Consider the following 22,760-nt stretch of genomic DNA (forward strand, 5'->3'; position numbering starts at 1 on the left):
CGTTTGGCAATTCGACCTTCAGCTCCCTCTCCTTTGTTGCCTTGGACGTGTGTTTTGGGTCATTGTCATGCTGGAATACCCATCCACGACCCATTTTCAATGCCCTGGCTGAGGGAAGGAGGTTCTCACCCAAGATTTGACGGTACATGGCCCCATCCATCGTCCCTTTGATGCGGTGAAGTTGTCCTGTCCCCTTAGCAGAAAAACATCCCCAAAGCATAATGTTTCCACCTCCATGTTTGACAGTGGGGATGGTGTTCTTGGCAGCATTCCTCCTCCTCCAAACACATCGAGTTGAGTTGATGCCAAAGAGCTCCATTTTGGTCTCATCTGACCACAACACTTTCACCCAGTTGTCCTCTGAATCATTCAGATGTTCATTGGCAAACTTCAGACGGGCATGTATATGTGCTTTCTTGAGCAGGGGGCCCTTGCGGGTGCTGCAGGATTTCAGTCCTTCACTGCGTAGTGTGTTACCAATTGTTTTCTTGGTGACTATGGTCCCAGTTGCCTTGAGATCATTGACAAGATCCTCCCGTGTAGTTCTGGGCTGATTCCTCACCGTTCTCATGATCATTGCAACTCCACGAGGTGAGATCTTGCATGGAGCCCCAGGCTGAGAGAGATTGACAGTTCTTTTGTGTTTCTTCCATTTGCGAATAATCGCACCAACTGTTGTCACCTTCTCACCAAGCTGCTTGGCGATGGTCTTGTAGCCCATTCCAGCCTTGTGTGGGTCTACAATCTTGCCCCTGACATCCTTGGAAAGTTCTTTGGTCTTGGCCATGGTGGAGAGTTTGGAATCTGATTGATTGATTGCTTCTGTGGACAGGTGTCTTTTATACAGGTAACAAGCTGAGATTAGGAGCACTCCCTTTAAGTGTGTGCTCCTAATCTCAGCTCGTTACCTGTATAAAAGACACCTGGGAGCCAGAAATCTTACTGATTGAGAGGGGGTCAAACACTTATTTACCTCATTAAAATGCAATGTGTTTTTCTGGATTTTTTTGTTGTCTCTCACTGTTCAAATAAACCTACCATTACATTTATAGACTGATCATTTATTTTTCAGTGGGCAAACGTACAAAATAAGCAGGGGATCAAATACTTTTTTCACCTCACTGTATTGATGGAACAAATTGCTGTATTCAAGCTCACATCAAACAATCCTGAGCAACAACAACAGCCAATCTAAACTCAGCAAAAAAGAAACGTCCTCTCACTGTCAACTGCATTTATTTTCAGCAAACTTGACATGTGTAAATATTTGTATGAACATAAGATTCAACAACTGAGACATAAACTGAACATGTTCCACAGAAATGTGACAAACAGAAATTGAATAATGTGTCCCTGAACAAAGGGGGGGTCAAAATCAAAAGTAACAGTCAGTATCTGGTGTGGCCACCAGCTGCATTTAAGTACTGTAGTGCATCTCCTCCTCATGGACTGCACCAAATTTGCCAGTTCTTGCTGTGAGATGTTACCCCACTCTTCCACCAAGGCACCTGCAAGTTCCTGGACATTTCTGGGGGGAATGGGCCTAGCCCTCACCCTACGATCCAACAGGTCCCAGAGGTGCTCAATGGGATTGAGATCTGGGCTTTTCGCTGGCCATGGCAGAACACTGACATTCCTGTCTTGCAGGAAATCACTCACAGAACGAGCAGTATGGCTGGTGGCATGTCATGCTGGAGGGTCATGTCAGGATGAGCCTGCAGGAAGGGTACCACATGAGGGAGGAGGATGTCTTCCCTGTAACGCACAGCGTTGAGATTGCCTGCAATGACAACAAGCTCAGTCCGATGATGCTGTGACACACCGCCCCAGACCATGAAGGACCCTCCACCTCCAAAATCGATCCCGCTCCAGAGTACAGGCCTCGGTGTAACGCTCATTACTTTGACGATAAACGCGAATCCGACCATGACCACTGGTGAGATAAAACCGCAACTCATCAGTGAACAGCACTTTTTGCCAGTCCTGTCTGGTCCAGCGACGGTGGGTTTGTGCCCATAGGTGACGTTGTTGCCAGTGATGTCTGGTGAGGACCTGCCTTACAACAGGCCTACAAGCCCTCCGTCCAGCTTCTCTCAGCCTATTGCGGACAGTCTGAGCACTGATGGAGGGATTGTGTGTTCCTGGTGTAACTTTGGCAGTTGTTGTTGCCCTCCTGTACCTGTCCCGCAAGTGTGATGTTCGGATGTACCGATCCTGCCACTGCGATAATGATCAGCTGTCCGTCCTGTCTCCCTGTAGCGCTGTCTTAGGCGTCTCACAGTATGGACATTGCCATTTATTGCCCTGGCCACTTCTGTAGTCCTCATGCCTCCTTGCAGAATGCCTAAGGCACATTCACGCAGATGAGCAGGGATCCTGGGCATCTTTCTTTTGGTGTTTTTCCAGAATCAGTAGAAAGGCCTCTTTAGTGTCCTAAGTTTTCATAACTGTGACCTTAATTGCCTACCATCTGTAAGCTGTTAGTGTCTTAATGACAGTTCCACAGGTGCATGTTCATTAATTGTTTTTGGTTCATTGAACAAGCATGGGAAACAGTGTTTAAACACTTTACAATGAAGATCTGAGAAATGATTTGGATTTTTACAAATGATCTTTGAAAGACAGGGTCCTGAAAAAGGAATGTTTCTTTTTTTGCTGAGTTTATGCTAGACATCTTTAAGTCTTTGAATATCATCGCAGGATATGCGCTTTGGTGGGACAAATTAAACATTGACAGTGTGTTCGTTGTGTGTGTTCGTTGTGTGTGTGTGTATCAAATCACATTTTATTGTTCGCGTACACATATCTAGCAAATGTTTTGCTTATGTTTCTAGCTCCAACAGTGCAGTAATACAACAAAACACACAAATCCCCAAAATAAAAATTAAGAAATTAAGAAAAATCTGAATGAGCAATGTCAAAGTCCAGAATATATATATATATATATATGATTGTGATGGTGTGTATAAAGAGTATGGACATTATATGAATAGAAAAGGTGTGTACAGCAGTAGTTATATAGGATAAGCCTTTAGAATACATACATACAGTGTATTCACACCCCTTGACTTTTTTCACATTTTGTTGTGTTACACGCTTTATTTAAAATGTATTAAAGTTAGATTTTTCTGTCACTGGCCTACACACAATACCCCATAATGTCAAAGTAGAATTATGTTTTTCAATTTTTTTTAAAACAAATTAATTAAAAATGTAAAGCTGAAATGTCTTGAGTCAATAAGTATTCAACCCCTTTGTTATGGCAAGCCTAAATAAGTTCAGGTTATGGCAAGCCTAAATAAGTTCAGGAGTAAAAATGTAATTGACAAGTCACATAATAAGTTGCATGAACTCACTGTGTGTGCAATAATAGTGTTTAACATTATTTTTGAATGACTACCTCATCTCTGTACCCCACACATACAATTATCTGTAAGGTCCCTAAGTCGAGCAGTGAGTTTCAAACACAGATTCAACCAGATAGACCAGTGCCTCGCAATACCTCGCAAAGAAGGGCACCTATTAGTAGATAAAAAACAAAAAACAAAGCAAACATTGAAAATCCTTGAGCATAGTGAAGTTATTAATTACACTTTGGATGTTGTATCATTACACCCAGTCACTTCAAAGACACAGGCGTTCTTCCTAACTCAGTTGCCGGAGAGGAAGGAAACCGCTCAGGGATTTCACCAGTCAATGGTGACTTTAAAACAGTTACAGAGTTTAATGGCTATGATAGGAGAAAACTGAGGATGGATCAACAACATTGTAGTTACTCCACAAAACAAACCTAATTGACAAAGTGAAAAGAAGGAGGCCTGTACAGAATAAAAATATTCCAAAACATACATCCAGTTTGCAACAAGGCACTAAATAAAACGTGGCAAAGCAATTTTTGTCAAATCCAATAAAACGTATTACTGAGTTCCACTTTCCATATTTTCAAGCATAGTGGTGGCTGCATCATGTTATTGGTATGATTGTAATCGTTGTGGAGTGGGGAGTTTTTCAGGATAAAAAATAAATCGAATGGAGCTAAGGCCAGGCAAAATCCTAGACGAAAACCTGGTTCAGTCTGCTTTCCACCAAGACACGGGAGAATAATTCACCTTTCAGCAGGACAATAACCTAAACACAAGGCTAAATCTACACTGGAGTTACTTACCAAGAAGACTGTGAATGTTCCAGAGTTACAGTTTTGACTTAAATCTACTTGAAAATCTATGGCAAGACCTGAAAATGTTGTATACCAATGATCAACAACCAATTAGACAGAGATTGAAGAAATTTGAAAAGAATAATGGATAAATGTTGCACAATCCATGTGTGGAAAGCTCTTAGAGACATACCCAGAAAGACTCACAGCTGTAATCACTGCCAAAGATGCTTCTTCAAAGTATTGACTCAGTGGTGTGAATACTTATGTAAGAGATATTTCTATAGTTAATTTTCAATAAATTAGCAAAAAATGTCTAAAAGCATATTTTCACTTTGTCATTATGGGGTATTATTGTGTGTAGATGGGTGAATTAAAAAAAAGTTCAATTCAGACTGTAAAACAACAACATGTGGAATAAGTAAAGGTGTATCAATACTTTCTGAAGGCCCTGTATATATGAATTGGGTATCGTGTGACCAGTGTGTGTGTGTGTGTGTGTAATAACCACCGGCCACTAGTTTAGCATCTGAGGGAAGAGGTTTCTCCCACTGACAAATTAATACCTCAGAGAGTACAAAGCTGAATGGTGGCAATAAACTCATTCGTCCAATAATGAAGAATGACTTTTAATCCCCTCCTCCCCCTGCATCGTTGCCACATCTGTGACTGTTGCCATGGTGACCCGGCGGCTGAAGCCTTACCTCATTGCTTCCCGAAGTGCTCCGCGCTCGCTCAGAGTTGTGTGTTTGATGTCATCAAAATTGTTCTCCAGCGTCACGCAGCTCTACATGTGTGTGAAAGAGAGAGAGAGAGGGAGCGAAGGATGAGTGTTTGTTTGTTTGTCTGTTTGGTGTCTGATGCGTTTCATTGATCGTAGGGCTAATACCCTGGATTCTGTCTTAATCCACTTCAATACCATCGCAGCACACCAAGCTTTTAGGAAAAGAGAATAAAATGTATTCTTTATGCAAATTGCACTTTATCTCCAAAACCCTGACTTTGTTGTGAATGAATCATCAAATACTGACATTGCAATGTTATTGGTCCAGCACATCATTTAAACCACCGCACGTCATCACCCTCCTCTCTTGGGGTTGGGGTGAGCCGTTGTCATGGCATCGGCCCTATCAAATCCCCGGGACCCCTCCGGAGCGGAGATGAGCCTGGGGTAGGGGACAGACTGAGCCAAGGAGAGAGAGAGAAGCCTGGACGTTATTGACATGCTGACAATTAGCGAGGAAGGAACCTCTGCCCTCCTGCCGCCACCGGCCAGATAACCACTCAGCTCAGCCTAATCTCCCTCCCTTCTCAAGAAGTGTGTGTGTGTGTGTGTGTGTGTGTGTGTGTGTGTGTGTGTGTGTGTGTGTGTGTGTGTTCAGACCCCACTCAGTGACCACAGGCCACAGGGTCTAATCCCTTACTCATACTCAAGAGCTGGATCATACAGGCCCGGATGTTTGTCTTTAATAACACATTCTTAACATCACAATCAACTCTCCAACCCTGCCTACTGCCATTCAGTACCACAACAAAGCAAAGAAAGTCAGGTAGCCGCAGACCTTGCAGTGCTAAATTGTCCTCTAGATGACATAACATCATCATACTGTGTAGTGTCTATGTATACCTGATTTGCACCATGACTGTACACAGTACCATCACTCCTCTATGAGCGACAGCCTTTACTACATAAATGGAGTGATGTTTATTTTGTATATCAATTATGTACAATGGTGGATGATGGCATGGCCGTTTACGGCAATTACGTTTGTTCAGCAAACTACTTGCAAGGCAAAGCCTGAGGATATCCAATTCAAATACCCATTGACTTGTAGCTAGGTTGGTTATTAAAACTATTGCTGCATTACAAGATCGATATTATCTTAGAGCTTCCACAAAATGTGTGAAACTAACACACATATACCGGGAGGAAGGGAAGGGATTTTATCCATAAAAATAATGATTATCTCACTAAAGTGTTTCTACTGGAATTGGTTATAACGTGAGCCCTGTGGTGGTAATGTTCTTCGCACAAAACGAAATATGGAAGGCCTGCATTTTACACCTAATAATTAGGAAAGCTCTTCAATTCTTATTGACACCTAATTTACATGATTGAAAACCAAAGTGCAAGTCAGTGATTTTCCCAATTGAATTCTCGTAATGTCTACACTGAAGTATTTCAATAATTCAATGGGATTAACAAATGTTTTCTTTCATTTCGTTGTTCAAACAATAAAAATTAAATGATATGGAAATGTGTCATTATTTGCATTGTTTGAGCGTGTGTGAATGCCAAGGAAATGTTTCAAAAACAATTTGTGTAAACTATATATTTTTTTATCTGTCCTCTGGGCAAGGGATGGAATATTGCATTAATAAGCCATATTCATTCTAAAGTGTTGTGAATGTGTCACAAACATATCAGAACGTCATACCATTATGAGGGTACTAATATCGAAACTGTAAAAAAATTGTAGAGCTGAGTGAAGAACTAACAAAAGTTTAGTATATTAAGGGTAGTTAAGCTATCGTTCCTTTTTGGAAATAATGATTGATTTTCCTCATGTTAACCGTCAAGCTACCAACATAAGAGCACAATAGTGGAATACATAAAGGGCATTGAATCTGACATATTGTATGGCACACTTCACACCACAACTTTGTCAAATATTCATTCCACTCTAGCAGCAGCACGTGCCAGTTAGCTATGAGACCTCGGGGGATTCCCATACGGAGCGGAACACAGCTATTAGCTTGTCTTGTGAGATTTATGAATTTTCATATCAGATAACGGTGATTAATCTCAGGCCATTAGGAGAGATATAGCCCACCTCTCTTTATGTCTACCATAAGATTTTAAACCCCATAACATACATACCTACCTACCTACCTACCAGCCCCCTCAAAGTTGCACTAAAACAGACAGGCAGAGCTATCTAAACAACAAATATTCAAATGCAATGTCAGACACACCTACAGTACCTACCATTATATACCTAATAAAACACATTCCAAAATGTTAGGAGGGGAGAATATTATATTCCAATTATGTCACGGCCAATGTATTTACGCCATAAGCTTAGTGTTCTATTATACATTCAGAAGAATGAAAAGGTCCTTGGAGGGAAGAGAGAAGAGAATTACGAGGAGCTTCTATTAACATCAAATCTTAACATAATTCATTTAATCTCCCCCACCCCTCGGTAGGAGCGGCTTAGGCAGGGTAGTGCTTGTGTTGTAATACTCCATGTATCTGCTGGTTAATCCTACGATGGAAGTGGGGAGGGAGAGAGGGCCACTGCTGGGATTACCAGGGGGGTCTGTGTGTTTCAACTGATAAAGCCCATCGATCACAACCACCCCCATACATATCACTCTACAGCTCCCCGACTAACACAAACACACACACACACACCTCTTTGTGTTCTCTCTCTCTGTCTCTCTCACACATACACAAGTGTGCTCCACCCTAATGTGGTGCTGCAGCCTGCTGACATTTGATCAGGCAGAGAGAATCAATGTCTAGGTTGATCAGTGTCGTGTAATTATCCAGAGGTAGTCAGAGATAACGAACCAGTCGTTTACACAGTATCTGACTCACTGGCTCCACTCTGCTCACAACACAATGACCTGCTTTAACCCAGCCAAGACACACATACACACACACACACACTTTAACTCAGTCCACTGTGTCAATATTCCATCCCAGTGCCCCCTGTCGATCACCCCTTGCTGGTGCATGTCTTACCAGGGACTGAGAGGATGAAGAGATCAGGGATTAAATCAGTAAAGTGATGATGGAAAATATGCTCCAGTAAATATGTGTCCACATTTACCAGAGACTGTCTTATAGATTTATCTGTAAAAGATAAATGAGTGATGAATTTCCACTCGCAAAAAGTCGAAAAATGTCATGTTCAGCTCTCATCTCAGCTAATCTCTCACTAACACCAAAATCAACATTAGGCCATCAACAAAAATCTTGGGGCCACATATGGAATCCTTCCGCTCCAATGATGAAGTATACTCTTCTGTTCTCTCAAAATAAAACGTCACATTATTTGAACGAAAACGACAAGATAGCCACACAGTTGTAAATAGTAATTAGCTGAACAATAGGTGAGGCAGCATGATAAACAGTTTTGGAGTCCATTTCTTTTGATTTGATATCTTCATATATTTCTTAAAATAAATGAATCTCCTTTTTTTCTCCGACATGCAATGCATTTAATGAACAATCTGTCTTCACACTGCAGAACTATTAGAGGCATGACCCATTTACTTTTATCACAATGTGATGGAGTGGAGCATTTGCTCCTCGTTTTACTCAATTTAAATCCCTTCAATAGTGACAAATAAACCTGGCAAAAGCACTAATGTGGTCTCATCCATAATATTGTGTGAGAAGACAATTATTTCACATGTAAAGATTAGAATACAATACATCTCCTGGCAGAGAAGACCTGCTGTTAAAGATTACACCTGGCCAAAAAGACCACAGATTATGATTATGATGCTTTAGCGCTGAAGAGGTGAGACATTGGATATCATTGTTACTGAACAAAAACTTGAATGCTTCAAATTCTCAAACAAAGATGCGTTTCCAATTTCAGCCATTCTTATGTACATGATCAATGTTGTTGGATATTATATGGACTCAACAGTTTGATACAAATTAAGTTTCAGTTCTGTTACGGAGGAGACAGTTTCCAATGCAATATAAATGCGTTCGACAGCCTCATGTGTTGTCTGTATTGCAGAACATCCTCAGTATCTTTAAGTGTTGTTTTTTGTTGTTGTTGGTGTACATAAATACTACTTAACTTTCAGACTAAGAGAAACCTTAATTTAATTCTAAAATGTTATTCCATTTTGGAAAAATGTCTGAGAGAAACCATCACCCTTTAATTTATGCATATCACAACAAAACCAATATATATATATATATATATATATATATATATAAAAACGAAGGCAAGATTACATTTCTTTCCTTAAGACTTTGATTGCGATCGGAATGAAAATAACCGTTTAAAAATATGCTGGTTTTTTTTTCTTTCCTTGTTTTTATTGGACCTTGACTGTGACCGGGGTACTGAGTGATGATTATGAAAGGCAATTTAAGACATTTAACGAATTCCAGACAGGATTCACTTATGGTAGATTTTTTGCCCTCTTCGCTTTCATCGTGTCTCATTAAAGCAATTACCTTCAGATGCCTAATAAACCTCCCAGAAGCCTTTTCTGACACCAAAGCAGAGAGAGAGAGAGAGAGAGAGAGAGAGAGAGAGAGAGAGAGAAAGAGAAAGAGAAAGAGAAAGAGAAAGAGAAGAGAGAGAGAGAGAGAGAGAGAGAGAGAGAGAGAGAGAGAGAGAAGAGAGAGAGAGGAGAGAGGACAGAGAGAGAGAGAGAGAGAGAGGGGTGTGGAGTAGAGACAGAGAGGCCTTCTAAGACACCAAAGCAGAGAGACAGACAGACAGACCAAGATGGAGAGAGAGGAGGGAGGAGACAGCGACAGAAGAGAAAGAAAGAGAGGCAATACAAAAAGATAGAAAGAGAAAAAAAAAAAAAACTGAGAGGTGAAGAAAGAATTGGAGAGTGAGAAAGAGAGAGAGGGGGAGAGAGAGAAAGTCAGCTAAAGATAAAGCCAGAGAGAGAGAGAGAGAGAGAGAGAGAGAGGTAAAGGTAGAGGAAGAAAGAGAGAGAGGCACCAAAGCACAGTCTTCAGATCAGAGAGAGAACACAGAGGAGCATTAAGAGGATAGGAGGATGGGCAGAGAGAGAGTAAATGTGCTCTAACTCACTGGTATCACAAAGCAGAAAAATAGTAGTGAGTCTGGATCGGTCTGAGTTTCTGAGTGCTTAATGCCCAGATATCATGGAAGACTGCCCTGCAGTATCGCTCCGTGGATTAGTAAGGGGGCTATTACACCGCAAATAGGTAGGGAACCCCTTCAAAGATCCCCTTTACTGGCATAAACTGCATCCCTCAATATCCTAGCCATACATTAGGACGTTATATGGATGAAGGCTCTTCATAGATCCACCTCTAAATAATGGGTGCATCTCAAATTACACCCTATTCCCTGTATAGTGCATTACTTTTGACCAGGGCCCATCGGGCTCTGGTCAAAAGAAGTGCATCAAATCAAAGTTTATTTGTCACCGAATACAACAGGTGTATACCTTACAGTGAAATGCTTACTTACACACTCTAACCAATAGTGCAAAAAAGGTATTAGGTGAACAATAGGTAAGTAAAGAAATAAAAACAACAGTAAAAAGACAGTGAAAAATAACAGTAGCGAGGCTATATAACAGTCATACAGGGGAGGTACGCGCAATGCCGTCGGGGGTAGGCCAAATGAAAATGTTATTCACATTTAAAAAATTAAAATAATATCTACATATATTTTTTTTCTTCACATTTTCAAACAGTCCATTTATATTTTCCAACGGGGCTATACATTTGGGTGAGGTTTTTTTTCCTCGCCTGAGTAGCCTTGTTTCACTGCCAAAAATAACATTAAACCATCTAGAGTTCAGCGAAATAACAACACGATGTCAAATACAGGTAGCCTAGTCTAATAATTAACATCCAATCACATTAACCGTTACTTTCCCACGGGAATTCCACTAACAGTCCGTATGTAGCCAAATGTAGCTGCTGCTCATTCCGTTTGCTCGAAAATTGATAAATGGTTAAAAAAAAGTAAGGCCTGTGTCCATTGAGACACATAACAGCTCAACTGGTAGTACTGCTACTACCAGCAGTACTACACATGCACCTGTCGACGACACAAGTTGTTCTACTTCCACAAGCACATCCAATGCTAACATCAGTAATTCTACATTTGTTGTTAGCCCAGCAAGCATGGACACAGACAGTTGTGAATCTGGGGCAGCCGAAGAGCTACTGCCTCATTACCCGGGAAAGCACCGAACAGACAGGGAGACATTGGACCATCGAAGAGGCGCAAATATGATGAGAACTACATTGATTTGGGGTTCACTTATATTGGCAGTAGTGCCTTTCCTCAGCCACTGTGTGTTATATGTGCAAAAGTACTATCTCACAACTCGATGAAACCTTCACTCTTGCGCAGACATTTAGAAACAAAACATGCCATTTGAAAAATAAGCCACAGGAGCTTTTTGAGCGAGAATTCAGACATGTATATAAGCAACAGATAGCATTAATAAGAAGGGGCTAGAAGCGTCTTATATGGTGAGCGACCAAGTGGCTATGACAGGCAAGCCCCATACTATTGTGGAGGACTTAATTCTTCCTGCTGCTGCGGATATGGCTTGGACAATGCTGGGGGAAAAGGCCCAAAAAACTATACAGACAATTTCTCCATCAAACAACACTGTTTCACGACGCATCAGTGACCTGACAGGAGATGTTTAGAAACAATTACTGCTTGCATACAAGCCAGTGAATTCTATGCATTACAGCTGGATGAGTCAACAGACATGGCGGGCCTGGCACAGCTCCTGGTATATGTCCGTTACGTTTATGGGGGGTCAATTAAGGAAGACGTCCTCTTCTGCAAACCACTGGAAACCAGGACAACAGGAGAGGATATTTTTTAAGTACTGGACAGCGTTGTGACTTTGGTGGTCAAGATGTGCTGGTATCTGTACTGATGGCACAAAAGCCATGACAGGAAGACATGGTGGAGTGGTAATGTGTGTGCAAGCAGTTGCTCCCGACGCCACTTGGGTACACTGCAGCATCCACTGAGAGGCTCTTGCTGCCAAGGGAATGCCAGACAGCTTGAAAGACGTTTTGGACACTACAGTGAAAATGGTTAACTTTGTTAAAGCAAGGCCCCTGAACTCTCGTGTATTTTCTGCACTATGCAATGATATGGACAGCGACCATGTAACGCTTTTACAACATACAAAAGTGCGCTGGTTAACAAGGGGCAAAGTATTGACACGTTTTTTTAAATTGAGAGACGGGCTTAAAGTTTTCTTTACTGACCATCATTTTTGTTTGTCTGACTGCTTGCATGATGACAAGTTTCTCACACGACCGCTTATCTGGGTGATGTTTTTTCTCACCTGAATGATCTGAATCTAGGATTACAGGGACTCTCCGCAACTATATTCAATGTGCGGGACAAAATTGAGGCTATGATTAAGAAGTTGGAGCTCTTCTCTGTCTGCATTAACAAGGACAACACACAGGTCTTTCCATCATTGTATGATTTTTTTGTGTGCAAATGAACTCAAGCTAACAGACCATGTCAAATGTGATATAGTGAAACACCTGAGTGAGTTGGGTGCGCAATTACGCAGGTACTTTCCCGAAACGGATGACACAAACAACTGGATTCGTTATCCCTTTCATGCCCTGCCTCCAGTCCACTTACCGATATCTGAACAAGAGAGCCTCATCGAAACTGCAACAAGCGGTTCTGTGAAAATGTTATTTAAATCAGAAGCCATTGCGAGATTTCTGGATTGGGCTGCGCTCAGAGTATCCTGTCTTGTCAAATCACACTGTTAAGACACTGATGCCCTTTGCAACCACGGACCTATGTAAGAGTGGATTCTCGGCCCTCACTAGCATGAAAACTAAATACAGGCACAAAAAGACAGACTCTCCAATACAACCCAACATTGCAGAGTAATGTGCCTCTTTTCAAGCACACCCTTCTCATCAACCTGTGGTGAGTTATTCACCATTTTTGATGAACAAATAAGGTTTTATATGTAAGATGGCTAAGTACAGAGCAAAATGATTGATTATTATTATATTATTATTTGTGCCCTGGTCCTATAAGAGCTCTTTGTCACTTCCCACGAGCCGGGTTGTGACAAACTCACACTCATTATTATGTTTAATAAATGTATCGTTAGTGTGTGTGTGTGGCAGGCTTACAATGATGGCAAAAAAACAACATTTGAGAGAGCGCTGACCCTGGTGCTAGAGGTGGTATGCAACTGGAAGTTGAATGTTTGAAGGGGTACGGGACTATAAAAAGTTTGGGAACCACTGATATAGGGAATAGAGTGACATTTGGGATGCACATAATGTTTGTGACCGCTATAGCATCCGTCCTGACCCCCAGAACACTTATAAGGATGCTCCAGGTTCTGACCAAACTTCTTAATTAAAATGAGCATTGTTTTTGCCCTTCGCAAGCAGATAAATCTGTTACATAGGATCGATCAATACCCTATCGTTAACAGAAATCAAAGACAGCTATGGAGTATAATGGTTTAGCAGGAGAAGGGTGTTTCGATGGAAGAATGATCAGGGAGAATGCTGTGTGTTGCCAAAACACTTTCAGTTACATGGCTGACATCTTGCTTTGTTACTTTGATAACGATATGACAACATTCATCACATTAACCTAAAATACTTCATCCACATATTTACTCATGATTATAGTAGACCACTAGACTGTATGCTTGGTTATTTCAGATAAAGAACTTCACCAATCCATGAACATAAATGTGTGCATAGGTTCTGGAAATACGCATATACGCCATATGTTCTAACTATTAAGCTTTTCAACATTAAATAAAGTGGAGAATCCATCACCATTGATTAGCGTGATGAATTAGCTGGTTGTACTTAGGCACAGAGCAGTCAGCAGGGAGAGAGAATAATCTCTCCTACAAAACATCTCCCAATTTATTTTGTGTATACATCAGACACAGACACACGAACAAAGACACGCACATGCATGTGCACACACACACACACACACACACACACACACACACACACACACACACACACACACACACACACACACACACACCACTGTTCCAAGCACACGTACACTCACTCTCAAACACATACACACAGATACATACACAGACAAACAGAGTGTCGTATCAGTTCCCTTCAAGGACAGACGAGGGACTGCAGCCACCTGCCAAAAAACAAACGGTGAGGCTGGTCTTAGGAGATATTCTCTGAGACTTTGACAGCATGTGCCTGGAATCCTAAGATAATTGTGTTTGTGTGTGTGTTTTGTGTTTGCTTGTGTGCGACAGGGACGTGACAGTGAAGTGTGCTTGTGTGTGTGAGTGTGTGAGTGTGTGAGTGAGCATGCATGTGTGTGTGTGTTTGTTATCTTATCAGGGTGTCCGGGACACAGCTGTGGACATTGACATAAGTCCAAGCAAAGGTTAAAAAACAGCTACCTGAGATAACCTCGTCAGACGAGGTGGGGATCCAAGAAAAACACGCTTCTCTAAATTTGGAACCAGTACAACGTCTACGACAGTCATATGTCTTGTTTGGTGTGCGTGCGTAGGTGTGTGTGTGTGATGGGGGGGGGGGGGGTTCAGAGTTAGGGAGCTCAGGGTGCTCTACTCACATCACAGCCTTTCTCTGGGTTTCTTTTCCAGTGCTTCTTCTCTGCTTTCTTAGCAGAGGTGGAGCAGATATCAGCATGGCTCTTCACCCGGGGGTTCAGGGCCAGGATATTCTGATAACAGAGGGAGAGAGAGGGGGAGGCGGGGGTGGTGAGAGAAAAAGTTAACTTTTCCCCCAAACAAAGTAGGGGGGAAAAAAACGATTTATACCTCAAAAGTAAAATATTTATGTCAGTTATATCACAAAAGATATTGTCGGAAACTTAGATGGTTTTCCTAGAAAACGGTTTAGATGGTTTTCCTAGAAAACAGTTTAGATGGTTATCCTAGAAAACGGTTAGCTAAGATCCCTGTTAAGAGGTTGAAATAGTCCTTAAGGTCTAATGACTCTATTTTTCAGGTATTCCCTTTTTCCAGTAGCAATAAATACCAATCAATTCACTAAGAGTATATTATTTGACCAGCAACATGAACGTCTTCCAAAGAAAATCATTAAATGTGCATTGCATATGTTGCGTAATGAGGTTTCATTGTTCTACATTCAGGGTAGCATGGGCATTTCCCATGGGCATTTCCACGGTAACAGAGTGATGCTGAGACTCAGATTTTTACTTTAAGATGTATGTCAAACAAAAACCAATGACTGCAAAGTTAAATAAACCATATAACTATAGGCACAAGGACTACTTTTAACAATTTCCACAGAAAATGATACAAAAACAAATGTCCTTGACGAACCGTAGAGATGCAAAGTCTGGTAATAGAATGACGGTTTTACATTTTAGTCATTTAGCAGATGCTCTTATCCAGAACGACTTTCAGGAGCAATTAGGGTTAAGTGCCTTGCTCAAGGGCACATTGACAGATTTCTCACCTAGATGACTCAGGGATTCGAACCAGCGACCTTTAACTGGCCCAACACTCTTAACGCTAGACTACCTGCCGGTTTGTGCTGTTGGTGCCATTCTGTTACCAAATTTCCAAAACACCATCTTCACACGTGGCAACAAAAGCGTCAGTCGTGTAACCTTCCATTACAATCAAATCTGCCCCCCCGCCCCCCCCCCCCCCCACCCTGCATTACCACTGATCAGCAATCATGAGCCTCTTCACTATATTCATTATGAATGCAACACACACTCCAGTTTAAGCAGTGCACAGTAGAGCATAGCGCATTCATGAAACATCATTCATAAAGATCGGGAAACTGCGAAGACCGCAGGGACTTGGATTCTAAACACTGTGTGTGAATATGAGGATGTAAAGCAGCTCTAGGGATTCATATTACTGCAAACTGTTTTCACAGTAACTACAGAGTTGATACATATTGTGTGATATGAGGTTGTCTGCGCTCTATAAATGTCCTTTAAACCAAATAATGTCTGTTCCAGGTGCACAAGTATTAAAATGGGAATACTGGAAAAGATGGAGATCTGCACACTGTCGAAAAAGAGAAATACATCTAGAAATTGAGGCTTAAATACAAAAATAGAGGTGTTTTATTGGGACATCGTGATGCCCAAAATGTTGATTGTGCAGAAAAGTGAAAGGTGAAAAACAAAACACAAACGTTTCGGCATCAAGCCATCATCAAGAGTGAATCGTGAACTCACAAACAAGGCTTCTATTTGAGGTTAATTGTATACAGTATGTCACATGATCTAGTGAGGAAATCTATACATGCAAACAAGTAAATAGTACAATAGCATGATTAAAGTACAATACAATGTCTTTATTTTTGCATTTAAGCCTCAGTTTTGGATTTATTCCCCTTTTTCGACAGTGTATGGGTCTACACCTTTTCCTTGGGACATATTGATAAATCAATTGAGTATGTTGGCAGCCAGTGTTTGCTTTGGGGGGCAAGAATATGCCTTGTAAAATCTGAAGGTACACATTCAGTCTACTGGTTATCAAATGCTTCTGCTGTCTTATGTCAGGTGTATCCCCCAGACCTAGCAGCTAGCTCGCCACCACTGAACGTTTAAATGCTGAGTTTTGGGAGCAGATTTGGGAGTCTATTTCTCTAGGTACTGTGCAGATGGTTTGGAGAACATATTATTTCTCCCCTCTGTTTATGCTGAGCATAAAACATTCAAAGTGCATCTCTGAGTAGCACTTTGTCTATACCCTATCCACCATGGAAGCATTCCTCCCCCCCCCCCCCCTTTGTTTTCAACAAAAGTAGCAGCATCCAGCCTCAATTAGTGTCCCACAAGCTATGTGACAAGACATTAAGCTTTTTCTTTTCATATTTTCACAGTAGGTGGAAGGGAGAAGACCGTTTCATATGGGGGTGTTATGGGGGTGTTATTGTAAAAGGCCAGGCCTGGGCCTAACATAACCTGTGTCTCTTTCCCTACTGTGTTAGCCACGCTAAATGAAATGTCACACTTTATGCAACACCAAAAATCTTCCTATTAATTCTTTCATTTCACACCTAATAAAGTGTAGTTACACTGCTGCGTTTCTTGTTTTATTGTCTGTTAAGGCCTGTGGGACTATTTTTTCATTGTGTGGTCTAGATAAAGCAACATGACAGCGGTACATGCTCAAGGTAAACCAATAAGGACTGAAAGTTACAAATATTCTGACAGCGGAGACAAGTCTCTTGGGATCCGTTAGGAACAATGATGTTTTGACAGCACGAACATAACAATAAACATATGATTTAACTGTCTGTATCTTATTAAAATAGCTATGTTTATATTATATCCACCCTTTACAACTATAATTTGTCAGAACTGCAGGGGCTGCTTTGATCTAGAAGCATTACATCGGCCATAACTTAGAACGCATGGCAGTTGGTTTGAAGTGGTTCCAAAAGATTTGGAACAAACACACATAATTAGTGCTTAACACCCAGAGGAGAAGCAGGACAAAAAGGTGGGAGAGTAACTGCCATAGAATGAATTAACAAACGTTCTTGTGAACAATAACCTAACCAGATTAGCAAGAATCTGATTAGCCAGAAACACTGCACTACCAAACATGCATTAGAGAGAAAACTATTAAAGATTACGTTTTTTTTTCTTCTAGTTATAAAGGTCAATGTAAAACATTGTGAAATCCTGATGATGCTTCCACATTAAAACACAACATACTAGATTCAACAACTGTGACTCTCGTATCACCAGAAACGTTTACATGCCTAAACGGTTTGTCTCCAACATGATGTATTAAACAGAGCGACAGAAAGAAATATCAGGATTAACAAAAACAACATATCGTATTACCATGTCTTCAATGTTAAATAGACCCTCCCTCACTGCATATAGACCTGTCTTAGTGTTTGTATCTCCAGCAGAGAAGCCCATTTACAGCCCTGTATTGACCTGGCCTCCTCAAGTGGAAAATGTACAAGAGAAACAGATCCATGGCGGTCAGATCCAGGCAGGGTTGCAGGAAACATTAACCATGTTTGACAGCGGCTAATCTACTGTAGTTGCTAAATGGTTAAATGAAGAATAATAACAGGGAAATGGATACCAGGCAGGGTTAATCCTATGGTGTTTAAATCTAGATTGAGTGAAACAGGGTAGTGTTCAGTAAGGCACACCGTAGCAAAATGTTCTGCAACATAAACAAAAACTGGGTGTTCTTACTGGTTCAGTGTAGCATCTCCCCGTTTTAAATAGTTTTCCCTACTGCACACAACCGAGATGCCCTGGCCTGCACCATAGAAGAGCAGAGAGTTCTCATTGTCATAGCTGACCTTAGCAAAAACTAGGTTAACAACATGCATCCCTGTAAATGGACCCGCAGCAAGGTTTAACATATGTATCATCCCTCTATAAATACACAGTTGATGCTATTAGTATGCTGCTATAGGATTTTCTCTGCGAAGTCAAATGTTACACATCTGGGCCAGTGGGATCAATAACGCTTACAAGAGGACTAGGCATTCATCCATACGCTACACTTAGATCAATACCTACTAGGCCAATACACCAGAGATAGTCCCTAAGATATCTGGTGTTTTTACACGTCCTCTTATTCACAGTGGTTCTACATGTAACTAAAACAGTCAGACAGAGCATACCACTACTGTTTAAAGTAAACTGCCAATGCTGCTCAGTACTTGTATCCATTAAGATCACATCCTAAAAGACTCATGATCACGTCAAGTGTGTGTTAGAATGTGTGCACGCATGCGCCATGTGTGTCACCCAAACACCCGGTGTCTACACAATACAAGAGAACACCTCCCCTACTGTTTGTGCGACCTTTCTCACTGCAGGGTAGTTACTGGGGACCTGCTTCCGCGCTCAACGCGCTCTGCACAGAAGGCCTTGTCTAAACCAAGGAACCAAGGCCCATCTGTGAGTGTTGGCTGCGTCAGTATGCATGTGTCCGCTGGGGAGGAAGAGGGAGGGAAGGCTGCCTGGCCTGCCTGCCTGCGTGTGTCTGGCTTTCACACTCTACACTGATCACACTGGGCCCCAAACAGATGGAAGATCAATAAGTGCCCGGGCCAGGCAGAACGGCCGGTGGTATGCAAACGCAGACCGAGCCCTGAGCCCTCAGAGGAAATCAACCAGGGTGTGAGGGAGGTGAGGAAGGAGGGGGGGGGGTATATGATGGACGCAGGGAATGGGCAAATCACATTAAACTGGAAGCAGTGATTAACATGGTGGGCTGAGTGAGGACCTGAGAAGCGCAAGTTAAGACTTGGAGTCATGAGACATGAGCCCTATACTATGAATGTAGTTAGAGGAGTTAGCGAGGTAACTTTGGTCAACTCTAAGTTCAACTTTGGATAACCGGTACCACAAATGTGGCTCAGCTTTTAGCCTGGTAAATTGCTATGGCAACGAATCCTTCAGATCTAACCAGCTACGGGTTAGGCTAACTCAGGGCTCACTACATTTGTCCTGGATGAAGTGTCTGATCTGCGAGTTGACGACCAATGAAATGATTCCCTCAATCTTGAAAGACTGCATCATCATCCCCTTCATTTGACAACTGATTAAATATGGTATTATTCAAATGTGTTTTTGTGTATATATATATATATATATATATATATATATATATATATATATATATATATATATATATTTTGAAATTATAAAATACCTACCACATTACACATTCAGTAACAACAGGTGTCTGTGCATTAATAAGCACATCAAACTAACAAAATAAAGACTGCACTTCTAAACTGAATTTGCAAGATACCATGTCTTCCATTTTGATTTAGGCACAGGTGAAAATGTGGCACTGACTTAGCAATGGATTGATGTTTTAGCATTGTCTCAATGAAGAGTTCGGCATTCGACTAGCCACGTGTGACATGCTTGCACAGTTAAAAACCTGCTAGAGTTAGCGACAGGCGGACGAGCAATATCCACCGTCGTAGTACGGATCAAGTCTGAACTGGAATGGAAAGCTAACTGAAGCTAGCTATCTTTAGAAAACCCTGAGTAGATCTAGCTTGCATCGTCATAAAACTGCTTTAAAAATCTTTAAAAGGCCATGTTTCATAAAAAATATATATACAGCGGGCTCCAAAATTACTGGAACCCTTGACTGGCAATGTACAAACAATACTTAAAAAAATATAAACAATATAATTATAGAGATAAACTCAAAATACCAACATGTGAGAAATACTGTACTTCATTAATGTTTCAATGGAACCAACCAAAATCATACAATTATTTAATACAAAATACATTTCACCAAAATCAAGGTCTCATAATTATTGGCACTCCTCATTTAGTACTTAGTGCAACCACCTCTGGCAAGGATAACAACACGGGAGTCTTTTCCTGTAATGTTTGATCAAGGTTAAGGAAAACATTTGGAGGGATTTTGGACCATTCCTTTAAGCAGATACTTTCAAGATCCTTCACATTCTTGGGTTTGCGCTTATCAACTTCCCTCTTCAAGTCAGCCCACAGGTTTTTGATTGGATTGAGGTCCGGCGACTGAGATGGCTATGGCAGATTATTGATTTTGTTGTCACAGAACCATTTCTGTGTGGATCTTGAGGTATGTTTTGGGTCATTGTCTTGTTGGAAAGTCCACCTATGGCCAAGTACCAGCCTTCTGGCAGAGGCAACCAGATTGTCAGCCAAAATTGCCTGATGCTTTGTGGAATTCATTATGTCATCAATCTTAACCAGTACCCCTGGACCTCTGGTATTAAAACAGCCCCAAAACATCACTGACCCACCACCATATTTCACCGTGGGTACGAGGTGCCTCTCCTTGCAAGCATCTTTGTTTCGACGCCATACATGCCGATGCTGTATCTGACCAAAACGTTCAATTTTGGTCTCATCTGGCCAGAGCACCTTCTTCCAGTCATAATTTAAATGATGTTTGGCAAACTCCAAGGGCTCTCGTCTGTGTCTTGGGGTCAGAAAGGGCTTTCTTCTGGCAACACTTCCAAAGAGCCTGTGGTTGTAACGTCTGATGGTGCGTTTTGAAACCTGGTGACCCCAAGACGCCACCAAGGTCTACAATTCTTTCACAGTGATTCTTGGGGATTTTGTTGCTTCTCTCACCATCCTCCTCCCTATCCTGGGGAGAAAAATGCATTTGCGTCCTCTGCCCGTGAGGTTTTCAACTGTTCCATATCTTTTGAATTTTTTTATAATTGCCCTGACAGTGCTCAGTGGTATATTCAATCGTTTGTGGATCTTCTTGCAGCCATTACCAGATTTATAAAGGTCTACGACCATCTGTCTCTTTTGAACTGCCAGTTCTTTTGTTTTCATCATGGTGTTGGATGACAAAGGGATATTGCATGCGTGTTACCTCATTTCATTCCTGGTTTAATTTTGGTAGATGTTATTTACAATAATCTTTACTGGTGCCATTAATTGTGAAACCTTGATTTGGAGGACAGTGATTTTTTATTAAATCAATAAATTATTTTGGTGGGTTCCATTGAAACATTAATGAAGTACAGTATTTCTCACATGTTTGGTATTTTGAGTTTCTCTCTATAATTATATTGTTTATATTATTGTTAATAAGTATTGTTTGTACATTGCCAGTCAGGGGTGCCAGTAATTTTGGAGCCCACTGTATATATAATAAGTAGTGCATATATGTATCAATCTGATATGTCATTGTAAATTGGAGATGTAATTGATTATATATACTGCTGGGCTGAACGTGGGCCATAAAAACATGAAATAGAACATTGTCCTAGCTTGACGTAGAAACAGGTGAATACTTTTGGAATGCTGAGCCACTTGACTGCACCAGATGGCTGTGTGCGAGTTTGTTTCTTTTGACAATGACTCACCGGACTACAGCCATATAGTTTTGAACCTAGAAGGAGAGAGAAAGACAGAGTAGGCAAGAAGGAGTCAGCTGAGATTGGAGTAAAGACTGTTGAGTTGGTCACAAAAACATGGTAAACTACTGAGCTAGCGCTAGCTAGCTAATGCCTCCAGATTTAACTCGGAGGTGAAGCCTACTTTCTGAATTAAACAATAGAGTTGATACTAATAGAATTAATAGGGTTCACTCACACACACACACTGCTTTGCATACCCAGGAGCTCCAGCTCGGGTGTATGTCTTGCATGACAAGTCCTAGGAGGTCTGTTATAGCAACAACATGAAGGTCAAAGTAATTTATTGCACAAAATGAAGCAACTATTGATTAGGAAAGAAAAGGGCAGGCACAACTGCTCCGCTAATAATGCTGTGTCCGTAACCAAGAGGGAAGTGGGAATTTACCACCATAGAGTGGTGCCAATGAATTATACTCATAAGCAAACATTCCATAACTGTAGGTGGCAGTAAATTGCCATACTTGGCATTATACATGTTCAAACAACACACTCTAGATGGCAGTATACACGCTTTCAGTTTGTTTGCCAACTCATAGAAGTAATAGAAGAATAAAATGGACTACTTTAAAATGGAGATGGCCTCAATGGCGCTGCCAGTGCACTCACAGATGCCATAATGGGATATATACAGGTATGAAGATGATCTCTCTATCGTTGTCTATTTTTAACACATACGACTAGGAAAAATCTATTTGAATGGCCCTCCAACTGGTAATTACTGGTGGGAAACGGGTCTATCATCCTTGAACTCCAAGTAGGAGGTCGGAATTTACCAGTTGTGAAGTCATAAATACCAGTTGGATGCATTCACGTGCTTTGAAAAAGTTGAGAAACGCCCGATTGGCTAATGGCCAACAAGCTGTCAACCATAAACTAAAAGTACGGCTATCAGGCTTGTAAACAAATTATAGTGTTCAAAAAGCATATTAATAGATAGCT

The 22,760-nt window shown here is 41.2% G+C and overlaps 1 protein-coding gene across 4 annotated transcripts in view; it reads right to left on the bottom strand.

Annotated features, from left to right (window-relative positions):
• Positions 1–22,760, bottom strand: part of LOC106578501 (dihydropyrimidine dehydrogenase [NADP(+)]) — a 211,170-nt gene that overhangs the window by 177,629 nt on the left and 10,781 nt on the right. For 3 of the 4 annotated variants that reach the window (XR_014381606.1, XM_045702118.2, XM_014157375.3), the window contains exons 2-3: positions 14,506–14,616; positions 4,861–4,943 (exon numbers count right to left, since the gene is read on the bottom strand). Coding sequence is in view for 3 of the 4 variants with exons in the window: in XM_045702118.2 (XP_045558074.1) it covers positions 4,861–4,943; positions 14,506–14,616 (194 nt within the window). In the remaining variant the exon portion in view is untranslated. The remainder of the gene's footprint in view (positions 1–4,860; positions 4,944–14,505; positions 14,617–22,760) is intronic. The other variant, XM_082965642.1, reaches the window with a different exon arrangement.

This window comes from Salmo salar, chromosome 19 (assembly GCF_965601325.2).
Source record: "Salmo salar chromosome 19, fSalSal1, whole genome shotgun sequence".
NCBI lineage: Eukaryota > Metazoa > Chordata > Actinopteri > Salmoniformes > Salmonidae > Salmo > Salmo salar.